Source organism: Hemitrygon akajei, chromosome 18, assembly GCF_048418815.1.
Source record: "Hemitrygon akajei chromosome 18, sHemAka1.3, whole genome shotgun sequence".
NCBI classification, from domain to species: domain Eukaryota; kingdom Metazoa; phylum Chordata; class Chondrichthyes; order Myliobatiformes; family Dasyatidae; genus Hemitrygon; species Hemitrygon akajei.
Genome location: NC_133141.1, coordinates 15,779,845 through 15,801,654, shown reverse-complemented (window position 1 = coordinate 15,801,654; position 21,810 = coordinate 15,779,845). Strand labels below are relative to the sequence as shown.

At 42.1% G+C, this 21,810-nt stretch overlaps 2 protein-coding genes across 2 annotated transcripts in view; both read right to left on the bottom strand.

The window, feature by feature from the left end:
* The window catches only part of ccdc65 (coiled-coil domain containing 65), a 62,347-nt gene extending 55,393 nt beyond the window's left edge, over window positions 1-6,954 (bottom strand). Inside the window, exon 1 of the mRNA XM_073070952.1 lies at window positions 6,862-6,954. The gene's annotated coding sequence lies outside the window, so the exon portion shown is untranslated. The remainder of the gene's footprint in view (window positions 1-6,861) is intronic.
* Window positions 5,319-21,810, bottom strand: part of tarbp2 (TAR (HIV) RNA binding protein 2) — a 36,751-nt gene continuing 20,259 nt past the window's right edge. The window contains exon 8 of the mRNA XM_073070953.1: window positions 5,319-6,977. Coding sequence (XP_072927054.1) covers window positions 6,775-6,977 — 203 coding nt within the window. The 3' untranslated portion in view covers window positions 5,319-6,774. The remainder of the gene's footprint in view (window positions 6,978-21,810) is intronic.

The window sequence follows — 21,810 nt, the reverse complement described above, 5'->3', positions numbered from 1 at the left end:
GTTTCTGCACTGTAGTACTCTATGACTCCATAAATTATATACAGGTATAACATATAAACAAATAAACATTATTTAATATATATGTTTATATGAGTGAAATGGACTAATGAAACTTTTAACATCCACCTGCGCTTGCTGTTGAAGGTATTCACTTTAAAACTCTGCTGCAATGTGGTTAATTATTCATTATTGCAGTTTGCAGTTACATAAATGGGATGCTGGCACAGACAATCTGTCAGTAGGGATTACTGGTGCACAAGGGCTGCTGGAGGAGAATCATCTTTGACCTACCAGATAAGATTTAGCCAATTGTCTCAGTGTAAGAAATGATAGAAAGTAACCATTTGACAGCACAGTACACCAAACAAGAGTAAGTTTGAGCCGCTTTTACTTCCTGTTTCATTAACTTCCAAAAGAGCCCTGACCTGCACATCAGGTGAAAACTTAAACCTACAAAGCCTGGTTCAAACCCAAACTTGGATGACGTCTGTGTGGAATTTGCACATTCTCCCTGTGAAACCGGCTCTGGTTTCACCCAACATCTCAAGCATATACTTAGGCTGGTGGGTTAATTTGCCACTGTAAATTGTTCCCATTGTAGGTGAGTAGGAGGATCAGTGGGGAGTTCATGGTGTACGTGCGAGAGAATAGATTACAGGGGAATAAGTACGGAATGGGGATACAAGAGAAAATCTGCAGATGCTAGAAATCTGGAGCAACAAACACAAAATGCTGGTGGAACTCAGCAGGTCAGGCAGCATCTGTGCAGTCAATGTTTTGGGTTGGGACCCTCCATTAGGACTGGACAAGAGATTCTGCAGATGCTGGAATCAGGAGCAACTTTGGAGTCACGAGAGCGAGATCTGTGCGAGAGCAGGAACTGTTGAAAAGAGCAAGTCTCACTGCATGTGAGTCTTACTTTGGCCAATAAAAGAACTGAGATTTAAGCAGAGGTTTAAGAAGTGAGGGGGTTAAGAGTGTGGAACAGATGCTTGAGCTCAAGACTTCGATGAGAAGAGGCAGAAGATAGGTTGAGGTTTCTGTCATGTTACCCTTTCTTTTTTAATTATAGCAGCAAGAATGGATGCCAGGGCAGTGGTGTGCCTCCCTTGCGTGATGGGAGAACTCCTGTGTCCCTGATTGCTACATCTATGAGAAAAGCATCTGAGTGCAGCTCCTTTCAGACAGGAACCAGATAGGAGGCTGAGAGTGATCGGGCAGATGATGGAGCAGTTAGTGTAAATGTAGATGCAGTGTGTAGAGAAACTGTGATAGGCAGCAGGTAGGGCATTAATGAAGACAGCTGGATGGGTTGAAATATGTTTATTTTCCTGCCAAAATGATCAAGGACAAGGGTGATGTACTTGGAGCAAGGATTAGTACTTGGAGCTACAATGCTGTGCTATTACAGAGACTTGACTATCACAAGGGCAGGAATGGCTGCTGGATGTTCTGAAGTTTCTAGTCTTGATAAATTAATATTGCTATTTATAATATCTGTGATGATACCTTATCTGGAGCTTGTCTGAAATAATTGACACTTCTATAAAGATTTGCATTTCTATAGCACTCTTCACAGCTTCATAAAAATCCTTGCCATTGCTTAGAACAGTTTGATGATTAATTCCTGTGATGGTTCTTCAGCTCTGAAACCTACCTGCTCAATACAAATGAGGAGCCTGCAAGGGCCCGTATTCAGCTGGCCTGTAATTCAGCATGTCGAATTAAAAACGCATAGCGACAATGCAGAGACACTCTGGAGAGTTTCATGGAGGGCTTTACAGCCCAGCCACTAGAGGCCTTTTTGAAGTAGCAGTTGTCAGTAGAAAAGGGAGAAGCAACATTCCAGATAGCAATGAATACAGAAGTATGTTTTAGTGAGGGATAAACATTATTTGGGACGAGAGAGAAGTCTCTGCTGCTTTCAGAGTCATAGATTCAGATTCAAATTTATTTATCACATGTAGATCAAAACATACAGTGAAATGCATCATTTGTGTTAACAACCAACGTGCCCAAGGATATGGGGGCAGCCCGCAAGTGCTGCCTCACACTCTGGTGCCAACATTGCTTGCCCACAATGCTCAGTAGAACAACACAGAACACAACAAGCAACAAAATTAACCCTGCTCCCTTCTCCCAAATGCACACATATTGTCCTCCAACCCCAGGGCAGGCAACCTCCAGCGGACTCAGATTCGCAGTCGCTAGGCCTTCAACTTTCCCAGCAGACTTGCAGAGATTCGCAGACTTGGGGCTCTGGTCATCAAGAGAAGTACAGCAGAGTTACAGGCCACTTGGCCCAACCAGTCCATACTGATCACAGTGACCACCTATCCAGTTCCCTATTTCCTGTGTTCAGCCCATATCCCTCTAAGCTTCACCACTCATGTACCTACCCAAGTGCATCTTAAATGATACTATTGTACCTACCTCAACCACTTCCTCTGGCATCTCTTTCTATATACTCACCACCCTATGTGTGACGGGAAAGAAGTTGCCCCTCAAGTCCCTTTTAAAATCTTTCCCTACTCACCCTCAATCTACGTTGCTAATTTTGGACTCCCTACTCCGTGGAAAAGACTGTTACCATCCACCTTATCTATGCATCTCATAATTTTAAACATTTCTATAAGGTTCATTCTCCTTCGTTCCTAGCCTGACCAATCTCTCCCTATTAGCCAGGGAACATCCTCATAGATCTATTTTGCACTCTTTCCAGTTTAACCACATCTTTGCTATAACAAGGTGATCAAAATCATACACAATACCTCAAATGCATCCTCACCAATGATTTGTACAACTGCAACATAACGTTCCAACTCCTGCACTCAACGCCCTGACTGATGAAGGCCAGTGATCTAAACAAGGGGTGATTGATAACTTCGTGGCCTAAGGTAGAAGTAGTCAATTTTAGAAACCCTAGCACATTTATTTTTCCTACATTTACACACTTAGTCCAGCGGTCGAGGAGCATACAGATCCCTTCTCTGTAGAAGTCGGCGTCTTGGACCGCCAGAAATGGTCCACAGCATGGGGTGATTGATAAGTATGTGGCCTAAGGTAGAAGGAGATGAGTTATTAACTTCAATCTTTCTGCATTATCACTCAAAGAGTTGAACTGCACGTGCATGTAACGAGAGCTGTATAACTCATCCTATTCTACCTAGGCCACGAACTTATCAATCACCCCTGCTGTGGACTACCTGGAGGTCCAAGGCGCTCTCGTTACATGCACGTGCAGTTCAACTCTGAGTGAAAATGCAGAAAGTTTGAAGTTATTAACTTATCTCCTTCTACCTTCGGCCACAAACTTATCAATCACCCCTGCTGTGGACCACTTCTTCAAAGAAGGGATCTGGATGCTCCACGACTGCTGGACTAAGTGTGTACATGTAGGAGGGGACTATGTTGAATAATAAATGTGCTAGGTTTGCTAAAATTGACTCCTACCTTAGGCCACAAACTTATCAATCACCCCTCGTAGGATGAGAGGGGATCTCATTGAAACCTTTTGAATGTTAAAAGGCCTAGACAGAGTAGATGTGGAAAGGATGTTTCCCATGGTGGGAGAGTCTAGGACAAGAGGGCACAGCTTTAGGATAGATAATTTCTTGTTGTCTGCAATTGTTTTTCCCTTCAACATGTTGCTGCAGAATTGACAGCAGTATGCGCCTAGAGGAAGTAGGAAAGTCTTCTCAGTCATCTACGGTACGTGGGAGTCATCCAGAAGGTGCAAACTTCAGCCATTGTCAATCATTTCCTCCAGGTGCTCTGATTTCCCCCCACATTTCAAAGACATATGGATCAGTAGGTTAATTGGTCACATGGGTGTAATTGGGTAGTGCAGTCTCATTGGGCCAGAAGGGCCTGTTACTGTGCTGTATCTCGAAGTAAACCCAAAAAGTCAAATAGCATCTGTGGAAAGAGAATCAAGTTTCTTGTTACAGGTCATAGATACAGGCCTTTCAGCCCAACTCATGCCAACTGATAGTCCCATCTGCCCATGTTTGGCCCATAACCCCTCCTATCGATTTACTTATAGATTACTTTAAAATGTTGCCAATTGCCTGCCTTAACCACCACGCTCTTTGGTCGGCCTGAAACTCAATGGTCTACCAGCACACAGAGATGTCCGTGGGAGAATGCTGCCGACCGGCACATTCTCGGCTGCAGGAGTACGTGCTGAGGGACGCACTCAAACTTGGTGCAGCCACCGCAAGGGCCCGGTGGAGAAGGACCACAGTCTAGGGTTCTTCTCCCGCGGGAGTTGAGGGGTAGGGGGGGTTGAGGGTATACCCCACTGAATGTAAATATGAAAGAACAGAGTGCCATGTGGGTGGCAAATTTTGAATTTTGAAAATGTTAAAACAGTAATGGTAATAACTGTAAAGAATTGAAAGTCATTGAATGGCTGTTGTATATAATTTTATTTTTGAATCAAGTATCTTTTGTTTAATAAAAAAAAACACCATCTCTGGCAGATCATTGCAAATACACACCACCCTTTGTGTGAAGAAGTTGCCTCTAATGACCCTTTTAAATCCCTCATCTCTGATCTTAAACCTATACTTTTTCATTTTTAACGTCCCCTGCCTGAGAAAAAAGACCATGTACTTTTCCCCTGTCTGTGCCCCTCATGATCTTATTTATCTATCAGGACCCTCAATCTCCTACGTTCCAGGGAATAGAATCTAGACTACACAACCTCTCTCAGTCTGGGAGACATTATCAGAATGGCTTCAAAAAAATCCTGGCACTCAATGGCTGAGCTCATCTCCCAGACTGCTACTGCGACCAAGTGGACCTGACTAAGCCATAGATGGTAGTAACAAGATGTGAAGGGATTAGCATCTCTGGCAAAAATTTACTGAAATTAACTTGTGCTGATTTTTTGAATAAGAGAATGAATGCAAATGCATCTCATGAGCCACCTCACTGCAGAGTGCTAAGACATCTTCTGGAGAACTACAAAAGGCATTTGGCCACACAAAATTAAAAGGTCAAGCTGCCTTGGATAGACTTGGACCTTCAATAAGATTTCATGTCCTCACGACAGAAGAAATACAATGATTCTGATTCATTTACAATTTATCACATGTACATTAAAACACACAGTGAAATGCATCATTAATGTTAACTACCAACACAATCTGAGGATGTGCTGGGGGCAGCCCTCAAGTGTCACCACACATTCTGGCACTGACATAGCATGTCCACAATGTTCAGCAGAGCAACACAACAAAAAAAGAAAACAGCAGCAAAACAAGCCCTTTCCCACCTTCCCACCCTCCCACCCCACTCACACAAACCCCAGGACAAAGCCCGACGACAATACTGTATCCTTGTTTAATACCTTCACACAGAGGCACTAACAATAAAAGCTAAATGAGTCAGAGTGGGGCAATTTGGAAAAATGTGACGGGACAGTAATGGTTGTTATATTTTGGGGAGCTGCATATCAGAAACGCAAGAGAATCTGCAGATGCTGGAAATTTTAATCAACACACACAAAATGCTGGAAGAATTCAGCAGGTCAGGCAGCATCTATAGAAATGAATAAACAGCCAATATTTTGGGCCAAGACCCTTCTTCAAGATGGAAAAAGGAAGGGGGAAGACACCAGAATTAAAAGGTGGGGAGAGGGGAAGGAGGATAGCTGGAAGGTGATGGGTGAAGCCAGGTGGGTGAAAAAGCTTAAAGGTTGGAGAAGAAGGAATTTGATAGGAAAGAAGAGTGGACCACAGGAGAAAGGGAAGGAGGAGGGGACCCAAGGGGAGAGTGGTAGGCAGGTGAGAAGAGGTAAAAGGTCAGAGTGGGGAATAGAAGAGGGATGGAAGGGGAGAGAACAGACTTTTCACCAGAAGGAGAAATCAATATTCACGCCATTAAGTTGGAGGCTAAACAGACAGAATACAAGGTTTTGTTCCACCACCCTGAGGGTGGCCTCCTCTTGTGCCAAGAGGAGGCCACGGACCGACATGTCAGAATAGGAACGGGAGTAAGAACTAAAGTCTTAAGCCACTGGGAAGCTCCGCTCTTGGTGGATAGAGCAGAGGTGCTTGTCGAAGGTATCCCCCAATTTACGACGGGTCTCACCAATGTAGAAAAAGCCATTTCGGGTGCGCCAGACACAACAGATGACCCCAGCAGATTTGCAGGTGAAATGTTGCCTCAAGTGGAAGGACTGTTTGGGGCTCTGAATGGAGGCGAGGCAGGTGCCGTGAGAGAGATTAGTGGGGAGGACGAACACACAAGGGAGTCGCGGAGGGAGTGATCCCTGTGGAATGTGGAGTGGGGGGGGAGGAGATAAAGATGTGTTTATTAGTGAAGTGGGAGAGGTGTATATCATGCATATCAAGAATTTTACATTTGTTTTGTATGATCATTGGAGGTTTGCCCTGGCCCGCTGCAGTCTGACCTTGCTACAGCTTGTGAAAGAAGTATTATTCCTAAGGCCAGGCAATACTCAAGTGCAAAACATACCTCACTGGTTCAATTTGGGAAGATTTGCAAGGGTTTTAACTGTCCCACTGGAAAAAGGGTTACTTGTTCATTTCAGCTTGTGGACTGCGTCAGAACATCAGGACAAAGATTAACATTCAGCTCTCCCTGTAGGAACATTAATCAAACCAATAATAACTGATGTGTCCCAATCAGCATCCATTAATGGGTCTTTTACTAAGCTGTCCAAAGACTCACACCTCTTTTTATAAAACAGAATTATAACTCCTGAGAGCTAATTGACAATTTCACTCTTATCTAGAGAAAATGCTAAATCTTATTGAAAGCATGATCAATATAATCTGTGCTTAGCTTTGCTGAGACTAAATCACAGCGATGGGTGAAGAGAGAACTTACATCACAGTCACTGAACTCGATGGGGACTGGGGGCCGTGGCCAGGCACTTGGCCTCTCTGATCCAATGCTGGTGAGACCTAGCATCAGGTTGAAGATTCTAGTTACGGATTCGTGGCCTGGTGATTAAGAGGAAAATGCACTTTTTAAACTTCTTTTAATGTTTGTCATCATTTCTTGCTATTGTAGTGTTTTAATTGTGTAACTTAAATTACTTGCATAATTTTAATGCTTCTTAAATGTCTCTAAATTTCAAAAACAGTAAAATTCTGTTAACCCTGCTATCTGATTGTTGGGAAATCAAGATGTTTCGGTATCTGGCTCATCAGATGCTGATCCTCAAGCTCCCCCTCTTACACCAGAGCTCCACTTCCTATGCTCCCATTAAACATACTGAATTTACTGGAGAATTTGTTATAGTGTTATGTGATATCTTACAAAAAGTGAATTAAAAGAGTGTTAGAATATGAATTGGAGTAACTGAGTCAGGGACCAAAGTCGTGGCTGTGGCAGATTCACAGGGTTTTACCATAAAGTTCTTTTAGAAACAATGCCTTTCCGTTTTGGCAGGTGGAGATCAGTCTCTCAGCCTTGCCTTCTCTCACAGCCTATCAGAGTGTTGCAGGGGGGCAAGACTACTGCCTTGGATGCCTCATTCGATTGGTTGGATGCAAGGGGCTGATCCCCAATGAGATCAGCCCCACATCTAGCCCAGGTGCAAGGCAGATTTTTACTCATTTCTCCCATCTGACACTCAAGGGATTTATAAAAGAATATTAGACATAGGAGCAAGAGTAGGCAATCTGGCCCATCAAGCCTGCTCCACCATTCAATAAGATCATGGTTGATCTGACCTTTGAATTCAGTTTTCCTTACCTACCTTTTCCCCATAACCCTTAATTTCCCTGTGATGCAAAAATCTGTGTCTTATATTTATTGAGGTACCTCAATTGCTTCCCTGGGGAGAAAATTCCACAGATTCACTACTCTCTGGGAAAAGCAGTTTATCCCCATCTCTGTCCTAAATCTACTTCCCACAAGTCTCAAGGCTATGTTCCCTAGTGCTAGTCCCATTTACCAGTGGAAATAACTTTCCTCTCTATCTTAACAATCCCTTGCATAATTTTATATATTTCTATAAGATCCCCACTCATTCTTCTGAATTCTAGTGAGTATAGTCCCAGGTAACTCAATCTCTCCTCACAGGCTAAACCCCTTAACTCTGGAATCAATCTAGTGAACTTCCTCTGCACCGCCTCCAAAAACTGCATGCACTACTCTAGATGCAGTACCGTTGCAGCATAACCTCCCTGCTCTTAAGTTCAATCCCTCTAGCAAGCAGGTTAACCAGGTTACTGTGGGATACATACAGAACAGAAGATAGGGTGAGAGTAGAGTGTACTAATAACAAATATATTAAGCATTTGATAAAAGAATATTTAAAAGGAAAGAATTGGGTCTATTAACTTTGTGTGATTACAAATTTTGTTCATCTAACTAAATACTCTTTTACTAGCAAAGTGATATCCTTGCTTGGTTCCAGTTGGAGTATCCAAATGTTATTTTTAATGGCTGAATGGGTGTTTACCATGAAGTCTTACAAGATACACTAGTCATACAGCACAAAACATTCCCACTACATTTATGCCAACCATCAAGCAATTAATCTCAATTCCCAGAATTTATTCCATAACATTAGTAATTGAAGACCAGTGATTCCCAAACTTTTTTGGGTTATCACCCGCTCAGCTCCCAGGCCACATCCTCAGCACCCCTTGTCCCTTTCCAACTGTTCCACAAACACTATAAAGAATTTTGATTAATGATGCACAATGAAAGAAAATAGGAACTGTAAATCCAAAACAATGACAAATAATTACAAAATTATTCAAATCTATTTAAAGCTACAAATAAAATTATTCCTATATTTAACGACAGAAAAAAACAATTTTCATCAACAATTTTTGAGTGTACATTAACAGTCCAACTATTCACTACTTCATTGCTTTTTCACCTTTCAATGAGATGAACAGGCTTGGTACAGTGATATCAGCTTCTCAACATCAGGCTGAATGTCACTCTGGATTCTCAGATCCCCACATTCAGTAATTTTCAATCTGTTTCTTGGCTTTGAAAGAAGTTGAGCGACTGCACTGAAACTGTGCTCCACTAAATATGATGTTGCAAAGGCAATAAAGAACATCTTGATCTTTTTCCACAGTGCAGGATAGCAATCAAAAATTTCTCTCTGCAACCAAAAGTCTTGATATGACTTTTTGGCCCTTGGCTTCAGCTCAAGGTCATTTTGTAGCAAGACCATTTCTTCCTCCATATTAACTGTTAATTCCTTGTTACAAGAGTTCAGGAATATGGATTGACAGAAGATCTGAAATCTCTCTGACATGTCTTTATGCAGCTCACACAGGTGGGCACAGTATACTTGAAGGTTATCATCTGGTGTTCTTTCTTTTGTTTCCAAATCAGAGTGTCTCCGAAATTGTAAAATGTCATAATGGACAATGTTGCACTTAAATAGGGTTAACTTGGACAGACTGTGGAGATAACAGATTTGACTTTGATAAGATTCTCATCATTTCCTTGGAAATGAAGATTGATTTTATTAAACTCTGCAAATGATTGACATAAGTAATGTCATCCTTAATATTCTTGAGTTGATTACTGAATGAAGCATTTGAGTCTTCAAAGAATATTATCAGTTTCAACAGTGCATAAAAGAGTCTAAGAAAGTTTCCTTTTGAGAGCCATCTGACTTCTGTGTGCAACAGCAAGCATTCAAACTGTTCATCCTTCTCAATACAAAGCTCTCTGAATAGTAACTTATGCAAAGCCATACTCAAAACCTCCCTTACTGCTGGCGGAATCAGTCCTCCTCCAATTGTATGGGGCTTTTCAGATGTAGCAATGAGCAAAGAAATCTTGTATGAAGCACTCAAACCATCACTGTTTTGCAGTGAGATGCTAGCAAACATGTTTTGAATGTTTTCCTTTTCTGAAAGTTTTCACGAGGTGACTGAAAATAAGCCTAGTTCTTGTTTGCTCTATCAGAGTGGATTCTCTTCAAATGTTCGAGGAGTCTGGATAGTTGCATTACCTCATTTGGGAAAAAAAACTTCTTTCACACAGACACATTGGCTGCTGTTGGTTGCTTGGTGCTGGTATAAATCCAGATACTCCACATTACACTGTCTACACTTTTTCATTTGGTCTGCTTCTCCATTTTCATTATGGATTAATGGCCACAGTCAATCACCTATTGTTTAAATCCAACCTCAAGCACTGCGATCAATAAAGGGAAAAGTTATGACATCATCATAACTCAGGCAAAACCTGACTCTCTGCCCAAAGTGGGGCAGTGATATCTTGGTTGAGCCATAGGCTAGAGAAATGTGGTCAAGACCATTCGAAAAGGCAGGTTCTGAATTTTACCCCATTGAACGCCATACCCTAATTCACAGGAATTGCGTCACTTCGTGATTAGAGTATGGGAATCGTAATACTCTGTAACACTGTACTACAGCAGTGAACAACAATAATGCGTGGAGTGATCCCAGAAATAACACAATTTCTTCAATCCAGATTTCTCATGATAGGCCAAATACAGAGGGGCCACATTTCTTTACAACTACTATAACACGCTTCAAGCAAAATCAAAGAGAATGGTGATTTACCAAAAGAAGAGGTGATTATGTAATCACTGAAATCAATTATAAAGCACTGAGGATCAAATGTTTATACAGGTTGAGTACTCATTATCCAAAATTCCAAAATCCAAAAACCTCTGAAATCCGAAATTTTATTTTGAGTACCGACATAACATCACAAATGGAAAATTTCACAAGGCATTGAGTATGTTCCAGGGTTCACAGGTCTCTGTGCACCACAGATAGTTCTGAGAAGTGACCTCACATATTATTTAATGAGCAGAAGTTAATAAAAAATAAAACAGAAAAATACTGCATAAAGCAAAAATGAAATCTCGATCGTATATTGAAAGAGTGGGTTTGTCAGTGCTGGAGTGAACATATGGTACTTAACAATACACTGATCATGAAACAAGCAAAGATCTATCATGACAAACTGAAAACTTTCTGTAAGGTAATTGTGAATATTCAGCAGGCTGGCTGCAGAAACTTAAGAAAAGGGATTCCATTAAGTTTTAAAAATGTAAACTTTTTTTAAGATCAAGTGCCTGCTGATCATGAAGCAGCAGAGAAATTCAATGATGAATTGGCAAAGATTGTTACTGATGAAAATCTAACACCTGAAGTCTACAATGCTGATTGTTTTTATACTGAACACAAAACCTAAAAAAAAGTAAATTACTAATTCAATGTACTGTAACCTCTTAATCCAAACACAACATCGTAGGTGGAGACTGAAAGCCTGCTGTAGTTTGTTGTTGTTCAACAGCTGATTCGGGTATTTTCCCAATGTTGCTGTGCTGCTTTCGCTACCCTGCACACATTATATTTTCATCATATTAATGGTATGTGATAATTCTTACTATTAAGTACATATGTGAGATGAACAAGTATAAGACAAAGACTGCTTACCAGTAGCACATAAACTCAGATATGGAAATGATAGCTTTGGATCGCCATCTCAGTATATATTCCAAAATCCAAAAACAATATGAAATCTAAAATACTTCCATCCCCAAGCATTTTGGATAAGGGGTACTCAACCTGTAGTAAGTAATTTGCTTTTTAAAAATTAAGCCTGTAATCCCTCAGCTGCCCCCTTGCTACTGAGTAAACCTCATCACCCCCTTAGAAATTCCACATCGCTAGAGGAGCGTGGGGTGAGTGGTGATACCATCCACTTAGGGAGCCACTGATTTAGACACTTAATAAATATTATGACAGCCTCTGCCTCTACTACCCCCTCAGGCAGTGTTATCCACTTTCCCAAAACCCTCTGGGTGGAAAAAAATCCTTCCTCAGATCCTCTCTAAACCTCTTAACCCCTTGTCCTAAAACTATGTACATTTGTTTTTGACACCTCTACTTTGGGGAAAAGTTTCCAACTATCTGTCCTATCCATTCCTCTCAAACAGGCACTTCCCTCAGTCTCCTCTGTTGCAAGGAAAACAAACCTAATCTCTCTAGTCTCTTCTTGAAGCTTAAGGCCCAGCCCAGACAATGTTCTGGTGAATCTCCTTTGCACCTTCTCCAATGCAATCACATCCTTTCCTTAGAATTGTAGTCAAAATGCACAGAACTGTAGCTGTGGCCTAATCAATGTTTTATAAAGCTGTGACATAACCTCACTATTCTTAAAAACCATAGCCTAGACAGCAAAGGCAGTGTTCCATATGCTCTCCTCACCTTATCGATCTGTGCTGCCACCTTCAGATATCCTTAGACTTGTGTACCAAGGTCCCTCTGCTTCTTAACACTCTCTAGGGCACTACCATTCATTCTTATACTTGTCAGGTCTTCCAAAATGCACATAAGGTTCAAATGCATGAACCAGAATCCCCTTCACTGCACTAATAGATCATATTTAGATTGCACAATAAATTATTCCATAAATTAGTAGATTGTTACCTCTGCCTCCCTTTGCTTCACAAACCCTGATTGGTCAGTTTTACTAGCTGTTTTTGGCATCACCAAATGAAAAGCAAAGGGTGGAATTTCCTAGCCTCCTTAATTGACATCAACTTAATTCAAAACATGTAAATTATCTGAAACTTCTCCTTTCCCTTGCAGCTGTTCCTCTCCATCAAACCATCTACGTCACGGTAGTGTAGTGGTTAGTGTGATGCTGTCGTAGCTTGGGGCATCACAGTTCGGAGTTCACTCCCAGCATCCTCCCTGTGGAATGCGTGGGTTTAGCCCAGGTGCTCCAGTTTCCTCCCACAGTCAAAAGACATACCGGTTGGTAGGTTAGCTGGTCATTGTAAATTGTCTTTTGATTGGGGTAGGGTTAAATTGAAGGTTGCTGGCGGAAGAGCTAAGGACTGGAAGGTGCTATTCCAAGCTGTATTACTAAATAAAATAAAAATAAATAATTAACCAATTAGATGAATGGCTAAGTCTGACCTGGGGCAAAACTGCTGAAGTTAGTGCCCTATCAAGGAACTTAGTGGAGTGGTGTTTGACACCAGCAAGGAACCCCAATCCACCCCAGAGAATGTGTGTTCTCATGAATGGCCCTCAAGAGCGCTTCAGATTGCCAACCTGGTCTTACCTGCAAATAGGTTATGTTAACTTCCTTCAGATCACTTTCTGCTGGTCAGGACAGCACAATAGCACCATCCACAGGGAAGATTTGATGTTGCTCTGCCTTTTCTAACATTCAAACAAGGGGAAATTAGAACTAATTGGATTAAAATCAAATACAGAAAAAAAGTATTGACAGGAGATGGAACATACAGTATCAGATCATTAATATTGGATATTCAGAAGGCAACAAACTGAGAAGTAAATACAGTGCCTATAAAAAGTATTCACCCTCCTTGGAAGCTTTCATGTTTTATAACATTGAATCACAGTGGATTTAATTTGGCTTTTTTGACACTGATCAACAGAATAGGTTTTTTTTCAGGTCAAAGTGAAACAATTTTGTACAAATTGGTCTAAATTTATTACAATTATTAAACACAAGATAATTAATTGCTAATTACTCACTCCAGTAAATTAGTCAGCATTTAGTAGATGCACCTTTGGCAGTAATTACAGTCTGTGTGGATAGGTCTCTATCAGCCTTGCACATCCGGGCACTGCAATTTTCCCCATTCTTCTTCTTCCATGGGTTTAAGATGAGAGGGGATAAATTTAAAGCAGTTCTGAGTGGTGATTTTTCACTCAGAGGGTGGGGGTTATCTGGATTGAACTGCCTGAGGTGGTGGTAAAAGCAAATACAATTATAGCATTTCAAAGGCGTTTGGAAAGGTACTGTGGTTGGAAATAGTGACACAGAGCCTAATGCAGACAAATGGGATTAGTGTAGACAGGCATCCTGGTTGGCATGGGTTGAAATGGGCTTGATTCTGTGCTGTACGAGTTTATGCTTCTATGAAAAGGATAATATGATAAAGAACTATCATTACTCATAAAACAGTGAAGAACACGTTTGCAGATGTAAGGCTTGAACTCTTTCTTCCTCAACGGATGCTATGTGACTCGCCAAATTTTTCCCAACATTTTCTTTTTTCATTTCAGACTTCCAGTAACTGCAGTGTTTTATTTCTGTAAAATGGTAGACTTAGACTCTTGATGTTTCTATTAAATGGTCCCTTGATATTCTCACACAGAGGTGTGTGTGCAGACATTTTAAGAAACTTAACTCAGCATTTGCAGTCCTCAGTTGGCAACCTGCTCAGATTTATGCCACTCGAGATTTCAAAATGCACCCGTCATTATTTTCCTGCATTAAAAAAACTGCATTGAAATTACCAATAACTTAAATATTGTTTGTTTGCTTCACTAGTACTCACACAAGGCCTTTTATGGTGCATCAGTGATCTCTAGTGATGAGAATCTGACACTGCTCAATGGTGATTTAAGTTTAAGACCAAGTTTAATTGTCATTCAACTGTTCAACTGCCAGATGAAACGACGTTACTCCGGGGCCTAGGTGTAAAACACAGTTCCAACAGTCATGCACAGCACAGCAGTAAAATACAGTCACACAAAAAAAAGTAGTTCAAGTCCCTGAGTCCACGAACATTGCAGCAGTCTGCAGTTGAACACATCTTGTCTTCTGCCGAGCAAACACTGGAGGAAAGCACTGACTCCAGCACGTATGCTGTGCCACATTGCCTCTGGCACTCTGTTGAGTATGCCGACTCCGATGCCACTCTTTTGGAGCAGATGCAAACAGGAAACACCACGGCTTTGAAACCTAGTCCTCGCTATGACAGGCCATGCAGCTCCCCTGCTGTTGGCCAATAAACCAGTGAATCAAACTTGCAGCATTTCCATAATAACAATGTCCAACAGGCTCTTGCGATTACAAGAAAAACAACTTAGACAATTAGACCGCACACCTCCTTTGCGCAACCACTCCCATGCCTCTCTGACGCAGGGAGCAGCACGATCCGCACCAACTCCTTCATTTTCTCTGCCAATGAGAAACTTGTTGATGGGGTAGATTTGCAGCGCTTTCAGTTCTTAATGTCTAGCAGGGTCTTGCGAGCATAAAAAATACATTTAAAAAGACCATAGCACTTTTGGTTCACCCCATAGAAGCTGCTATGTTCAAGCATGCCACCATCTTACCAGAAGACCTTAGTTAACACACCACTGAATTCTAACATTTACTCCTAGGTTATGACAAGGTTCTATTTCTGTGAACTGTTTCTTACCCAAACAGTTTACAAGTTGGAAATGAGGCTGTGAACACACAATAGCAGATGCCTGTAGCTCAGCAACAGCTAGCAAGTCCATCCCATACATCTAACATACACACGTTTGTACACTAGGTCTGTTCATAATGCAGGTGTTTGTAAGATGGGAATGATGTGTAATTCACATTGAGCAAGCTGTCCAATATTCCTTCAGAGCCCTGGGGCCATTCAGCACATCATACACACGCCATCGCTTTTGAAAGAATTTGGTTCATTTCCCTGAAAATTTTTCATTTCCAGGTATCTACCCAATTCTCTTAGTTATCATTGAATCTGCTCCCAATATCTTCTAAGGCACCATGCTCCATAAGGAACAGGAGGAAAAGGGGGTTATACAGTTCCTTGAGTCTGCTCGTCCATTCAATAAGGATGAGGTTGAGCTGATCCTGGCCAAGGATCCACATTCCTCTGCTTCCCATTAACCTTGACTGGACTCTGAAAAGCCTGCCCACTGTATATATTCAGTGACTAGCTCCCAGCATCATTACCATTTGGGAGAAAAAAAAATCATCTTCATTTCCACTTAAAATTGGTCTCAGTCTCAGTTCCCCCAATAACAGAAATATTCTCCAATTAAGAACCAAGCATTGTCCTTACCCTTCTTCTTTCACTTCCAATGGACCTTTCTTCTCTGGACCTTATTTTTTTTTTAATTGTTTTAATCAGTGGTGGCTCTTGGACCCAATGCTCACTCCATGAATGAGATATGCCAACCCTTCCATTTGCAGACTGCATTTTGGGAAACCTGATCATCTGACTGTACTCCTGCCTGCATACAGACAGAAGCTAAAGTGCAAGGCGCCAGCAGCAAGGTCAATAAAGGGGTGGTCATGGGAGGCAGAGGGGAAGCTATGCAATTGTTTCACATTGGTGGACTGGGCCATGTTCAAGGACTCAGAGGACTGGAACGAATACACCTCAGTCATTACAGACTTTATAAAGACACTCATGGACAAGTGTGTCCTCACAAAATCATTTAGTCTTCCCCAATCAGAAGCCCTGGATGAACCATGAGATCTACAATCTGCTGAGGGCCGGATCAGTGGCATTCAGCACACACAAAATGCTGGTGGAACACAGCAGGCCAGGCAGCGTCTATAGGAAACAGCACTGTCGACTTTTTGCGCCGAGAAGTGATACTGTCTACATCAGGCTTTCGATTTTGCCAGACTATATATCAATCATCAGGACGGAGGGTCTCGGTCCGAAACGTCGACAGTGCTTCTCCTTATAGATGCTGCCTGGCCTGCTGTGTTCCACCAGCATTTTGTGTGTGCTGCTTGAATTTCCAGCATCTGCAGATTTCCTCGTGTTTGCTTTTTAAAGTCAGTGGCATTCAGGTCTGGTGACCAAGCAAAATACACAAGGCCCAGGTATGACCTCCAGAAAGCCATCTCGTATGCAAAGTGTCAATTCTGGACCAAAATTGAATCACAGAAGGATGCTCACAGCAGGGCTTGAATTCTATCACATCCTACAGGTGACAACATGGCTTCACTCCCAGATGAGTTCAATGTATTTTATGCTGAAACTGACAGAACATGGAGGCACCTTACAAACTCCCACAGCGCCTGATAACCCTGAGAGCATCCTTCAGGAAGGTGAACCCAGGGAAAGCATCTGGCCCAGAACTTTAGACCTGTTCTAATCAACTGGCTGGAATGTTTATCAACATCTTCAACCTCTTGCTTTGGCAATCTGAGATACTTACCTGCCTTAAGAGGGCTTCACTCATACCAGAGCCTAAGAACATGGTAACCTGCATCAGACTATCATCCAGTAGCACTTCCATCCACTTTGATAAAATGTTGAAAGGTTGGTCATGAAACTGATCAACTCCTGCCTGAGGATTGACTCGGATCTACTTCAATCTGCCTACCGTTACAAACAGGTTAACAGCAGATACCATTTCATTGGCTCTTAACTTAGCCCTGGAGCATCAGGACAATAAAAATGCACATATAAGGATGCTCTTCATTGACTACAGTGCAGCATTTAACGCTATTATCTCCTTGAAGTGAATCACGCAGTTCCAAGACCTCGGCCTCCATACCTACTTGTGCAACCGGATCCTTCACTTTTTCCCAATTGCAATCTGTACTGGTTGGGTCTGCAATACTTCCTCCACTATTTCCATCACCACTTAGCCCCCTGCCCTCCGGGGTGGAGTTACGATGGTGCGTAACAGTGACTTGTTTAGGCTCATCTATAGAAACAGCTTTATTTCTACCTTTTTTCCTTTTCAAGGTGGTTGGGTTTCTGTTGGAGACCCTGACCTAGAGTTACACCCAGGCTTCAGTTCTTCGAGAGGTGGGACCCTCTCCCGGGAGCTTACCACCGGTCACTTTTCAATATTCCTAGGACATGGCCTGGAAAACTAGCATGCCTTCAGGGTTTCGAGGCTTTGTGGACCTATGGTTGAACCGGTGCAGCTGACTGAAGCATCGCAGGAGAAAACAGAATATCAGATTGGCTGTCGGAGGCTCTGTAGTCAGCAAATCACACACTCTCTCTAGTTGGTGAGGGAGTTTGTTGCCTATTCTCAAGTCAGAGACCTCGGGGGAAAAAAGCACCGAAACAAACTATCATCACAAATCAGTGAGTTGTTTTGTTATGTTACTCCTATCGTCGTGAAAGGGTGACACCTCTATGTCAATTTATTGCCTGCGGTATGTCGAATTGTTGGGTGAATTAGTTTTTGTTGTACTGCAGATCATTGCCTTCCTTGAGGGATTTGCTATTGCTTGCTTGGTGAATGGAGGGTGCGATGCTTTTTTGCATTAGTGGGGGTGGAGGAGGGCCACTGCAAAGTATGAGACCGTAGACGCTTGTGCATGGGAGGTTTTGGGGTTCTAACATTTTAACTGTCACACTCATTCTTTGGGACACTCTTCTGTTTTTGTGAATGTCTGCAAGAATTTCAGGTCCTATATTGTACATATATATTAAAAATGTTGTTAAATCACAGTTGTTCCTCACTGTGATGGCCAAATCTACATAGAGAGAGATTGAAAATCTGGTTGAATGATGCCACATCAATCTCTCACTCAACGTCAGCAAAACTAAAAGAGCTGATTATTGATTAAAGGAAGATAGAAATTGGAGGTCCACAAACCAGTCCTCATTAAGGGAACAAAGGTGGAGAAGGTTGGCTATCTTGGCTTTATTTGTCCTGTGACCAGCATATAAATGTTATCACAAAGGTGGCACAAGAGCACTTCTACTTGGACGTTTGCGCAGATTCAGCATGTCATCTAAAACTTTGACAAACTTCTAGATGTAGTGGAGAGTTGCATCACAGTCAGGTGAATTTAATCCCTTGGTGAAGGGATTCAAAGCACTTATGACACACATATAACCAAAGCCAACCTCAGCAACAATAATAGCATAAGCCTCTATTTTCATCTGAAGATCCAAGGGTTCAATGAGCTTTGCCAGGCAACTTGTTACATCTATTTAGCTAGGTGACATGAGGAATATTCGCTCTCTTAGAGTCCACTGATATCAAAGAGGGCAACACCCTGGGGGAAAGACTTTTCTCTGGTCCCCAAACATAGTCAAGCATTGGTTGAAGATGTAGGAACTAGTTAGCTCCCTTGTCTTTGATAAGTGTCTGGTAAGACCTCCAGATTTCACTGCCTTCATCTGAAGCTCTGAACACATATCCCTAACCAATGTTATCTATGTTTCATGGGCATACATTTTTTGTCTTGGCAGCCTCCTCACAGCCAGATTCACCGTCAAGAAATATCTCATGCTCCAATCAAGCAGGCCTTTAGGCTCTGAGCCAAGCGCAAGGAAACAATATTTAAGGCTCCAGCAGCCTTGCAAAAGGCAGACACTCAGGATGCCAGAGGAATGCATGTATAGTGGCTCAGTGGGTACACAGAACAGAGCGTGTGCAATTGTACAAGTGTAGTGTGGCAACTGAGAACACATGGGTAATGTGGAAGATGCTGTTCTGGACATCAGAGAGAGCTTTAACAGGAAGAGTTTCTGCACCGAATATTGAAGCCAGGCCCGTTCATGTTCCTTTGCATTAATAACAGGAATAAGATGACCTGGGTGTCAAACTTATTGACTGATAACTCAGCCAAGTCATCAGATAGACTAAGCCTTAACAGGACAAACAAAAAAGTGATGTGATGGCAGGGATAAGGAAGGGTCATATCTACATTGCCCGATCAAGTTGTTTGGGGTCTGTTTGTCATTGGTTAATGAAGGGATGGAGGTAACTAGGATAGTGATGAATTCCTAGAAGTAGGGCATTTCTAGGAATAATGGTGCATAGTTCCCTGAAGGTGGAATCTCATGTGGATAGGGTGGTGAAGAAAGCTTTTGCTATGCTGGCCTTTATAAATCCGAGCAATGAGTATAGGAGTTGGGATGTAATGTTAAAATTGTACAAGGCATTGGTGAGGCCAAATTTGGAATATTGTGTACAGTTCTGGTCACCGAATTACAGGAAAGATGTCAACAAAATACAGAGAGTACAGAGGAGATTTACTAGAATGTTACCTGGGTTTCAGAACCTAAGTTACAGGGAAAGGTTGAACAAGTTAGGTCTTTATTCTTTGCAGCGTAGAAGATTGAGGGGGGACTTGATAGAGGTATTTAAAATTATGAGGGGGATAGATAGAGTTGACGTGGATAAGCTTTTTCCATTGAGAGTAGGGGAAATTCAAACAAGAAGACATGAGTTGAGAGTTAAGGGGCAAAAGTTTAGGGATAACACGAGGGGGAACTTCTTTACTCAGAGAGTGGTAGCTGTGTGGAACGAGCTTCCGGTAGAAGTGGCAGAGGCAGGTTCGTTATCATCATTAAAAAAATTGGATAGGTATATGGACAGGAAAGGAACAGAGGGCAGTGGGCTGAGTGCTGGTCGGTGGGACTAGGTGAGAGAAGCATTCGGCACAGACTAGAAGGGCCAAGATGCACTATTTCCGTGCTGTAATTGTTATATGGTTATATTTAATTTCATGCAGAAGGTAAAGGTCAGACAGCTGATGGAACCGCTGAGCTGGTCTTGATTGGATGTGGTTCGCTGGGAAAGATGAAAGTATCACAGAATGATAGCACTGCACAGCACGGAAGATCAAGGCCCAATAGCCAAAGCCTAGGGTCTGTGAGTCTACTGAGGAAGTTGAAGGCCCAAGATTAGTGAGTCTGAGTCTGCCTGTTCAGGGGTTGGAGGACTGTTTGTGCATGTTGCTGAGTGAGAGGAAGGAAAGGGGCCTGCTTCGTTGTTGTTGCTTGTGTTGAACATTGTGGGCATGCTAAGTTGGTGCTGGAATGTGTGGCGCCACACTTGCAGGCTGCTCCCAGCACATCCTTGCGTTGTGTTGGTCTTAATGCAAATGGATTATGTTACAATATAGGTGTGATAAATAAATGAATCTGAATCTGGCCCTGTTTAAAGTGTAATCAGCAGACGACACCCATTCCAGTATTCTGGAAGAATTTCAATCCAAGTATCTGAATCCTGCAGCGAGGTTTCCTCACTAAACCAAATCTTAGAACAACTTAACTAAATGTCTGATAATTTAAAGTGTAAGCATGCCTATTAACAAAAGATGGATGGTGCAGTTTTGGTCACCGAATTACAGGAAGGATATTAATATGGTTGAAAGTGTGCAGAGAAGGTTTACAAGGATATTGCCGGGACTTAAAAAACTGAGTTACAGAGAAAGGTTGAATAGGTTAGGTCTTTATTCCCTGGAGCATAGAAGAGTGAGGGGAGATTTGATAGAGGTATATCAAATTATGATGGGTATAGATAGAGTGAATGCAAGCAGGCTTTTTCCACTGAGGCCAGGGGAGAAAAAAACCAGAGGACATGGATTAAGGGTGAAGGGGGAAAAGTTTAAAGGGAACATTGGGGTGGGGGGGGGGCTTCTTCACACAGAGAGTGGTGGGAGTGTGGAATGAGCTGCCAGATGAAGTTGTAAATGCGGGCTCACTTTTAACATTTAAGAAAAACTTGGACAGGTACATGGATGAAAGGTGTATGGAGGGATATGGTCCAGGTGCAGGTCAGTAGGACTAGGCAGAAAAATGGTTTGGCACAGCCAAGAAGGGCTAAAAGGCCTGTTTCTGTGCTGTAATGTTCTCTGGCTTGATCATCACCCCTTTGATCTGATTCTGATAATCTCAAAAATGATGTGAGGTGTTAATTGAAGAGTTTTCCTTCTCTTTTCCCAGATCCAATGTATCACTTGGCAGTTGAAGTGCAATTCTGTTCTCACCTGTCAATTTTATCCCCTCAGGAAGGCTTACACCTCTTGGTAAACACATTTCCAAATACCTGGTATCCTATGTGCTCCTTCACATGCAAGCCACAATGGTGTCTGCAGGATGTTCTAGCACAGAAGCATTTGATACTGTCTACATCAGGCTTTTGATTTCACCAGACTATATCAATCAGGAGCTGTAATGTGGAGGTCAACAGAAATGTTACGAGCAATATCTTGGCTGAGGTCAGGGTCCACTGCTGGTTGAAGATGTGATGGGCGTTAATTGTGGCCATTGTCTTAAACTGACACCTTACTGCCTTATTGTCTTGTTTGTTATTTATTTAT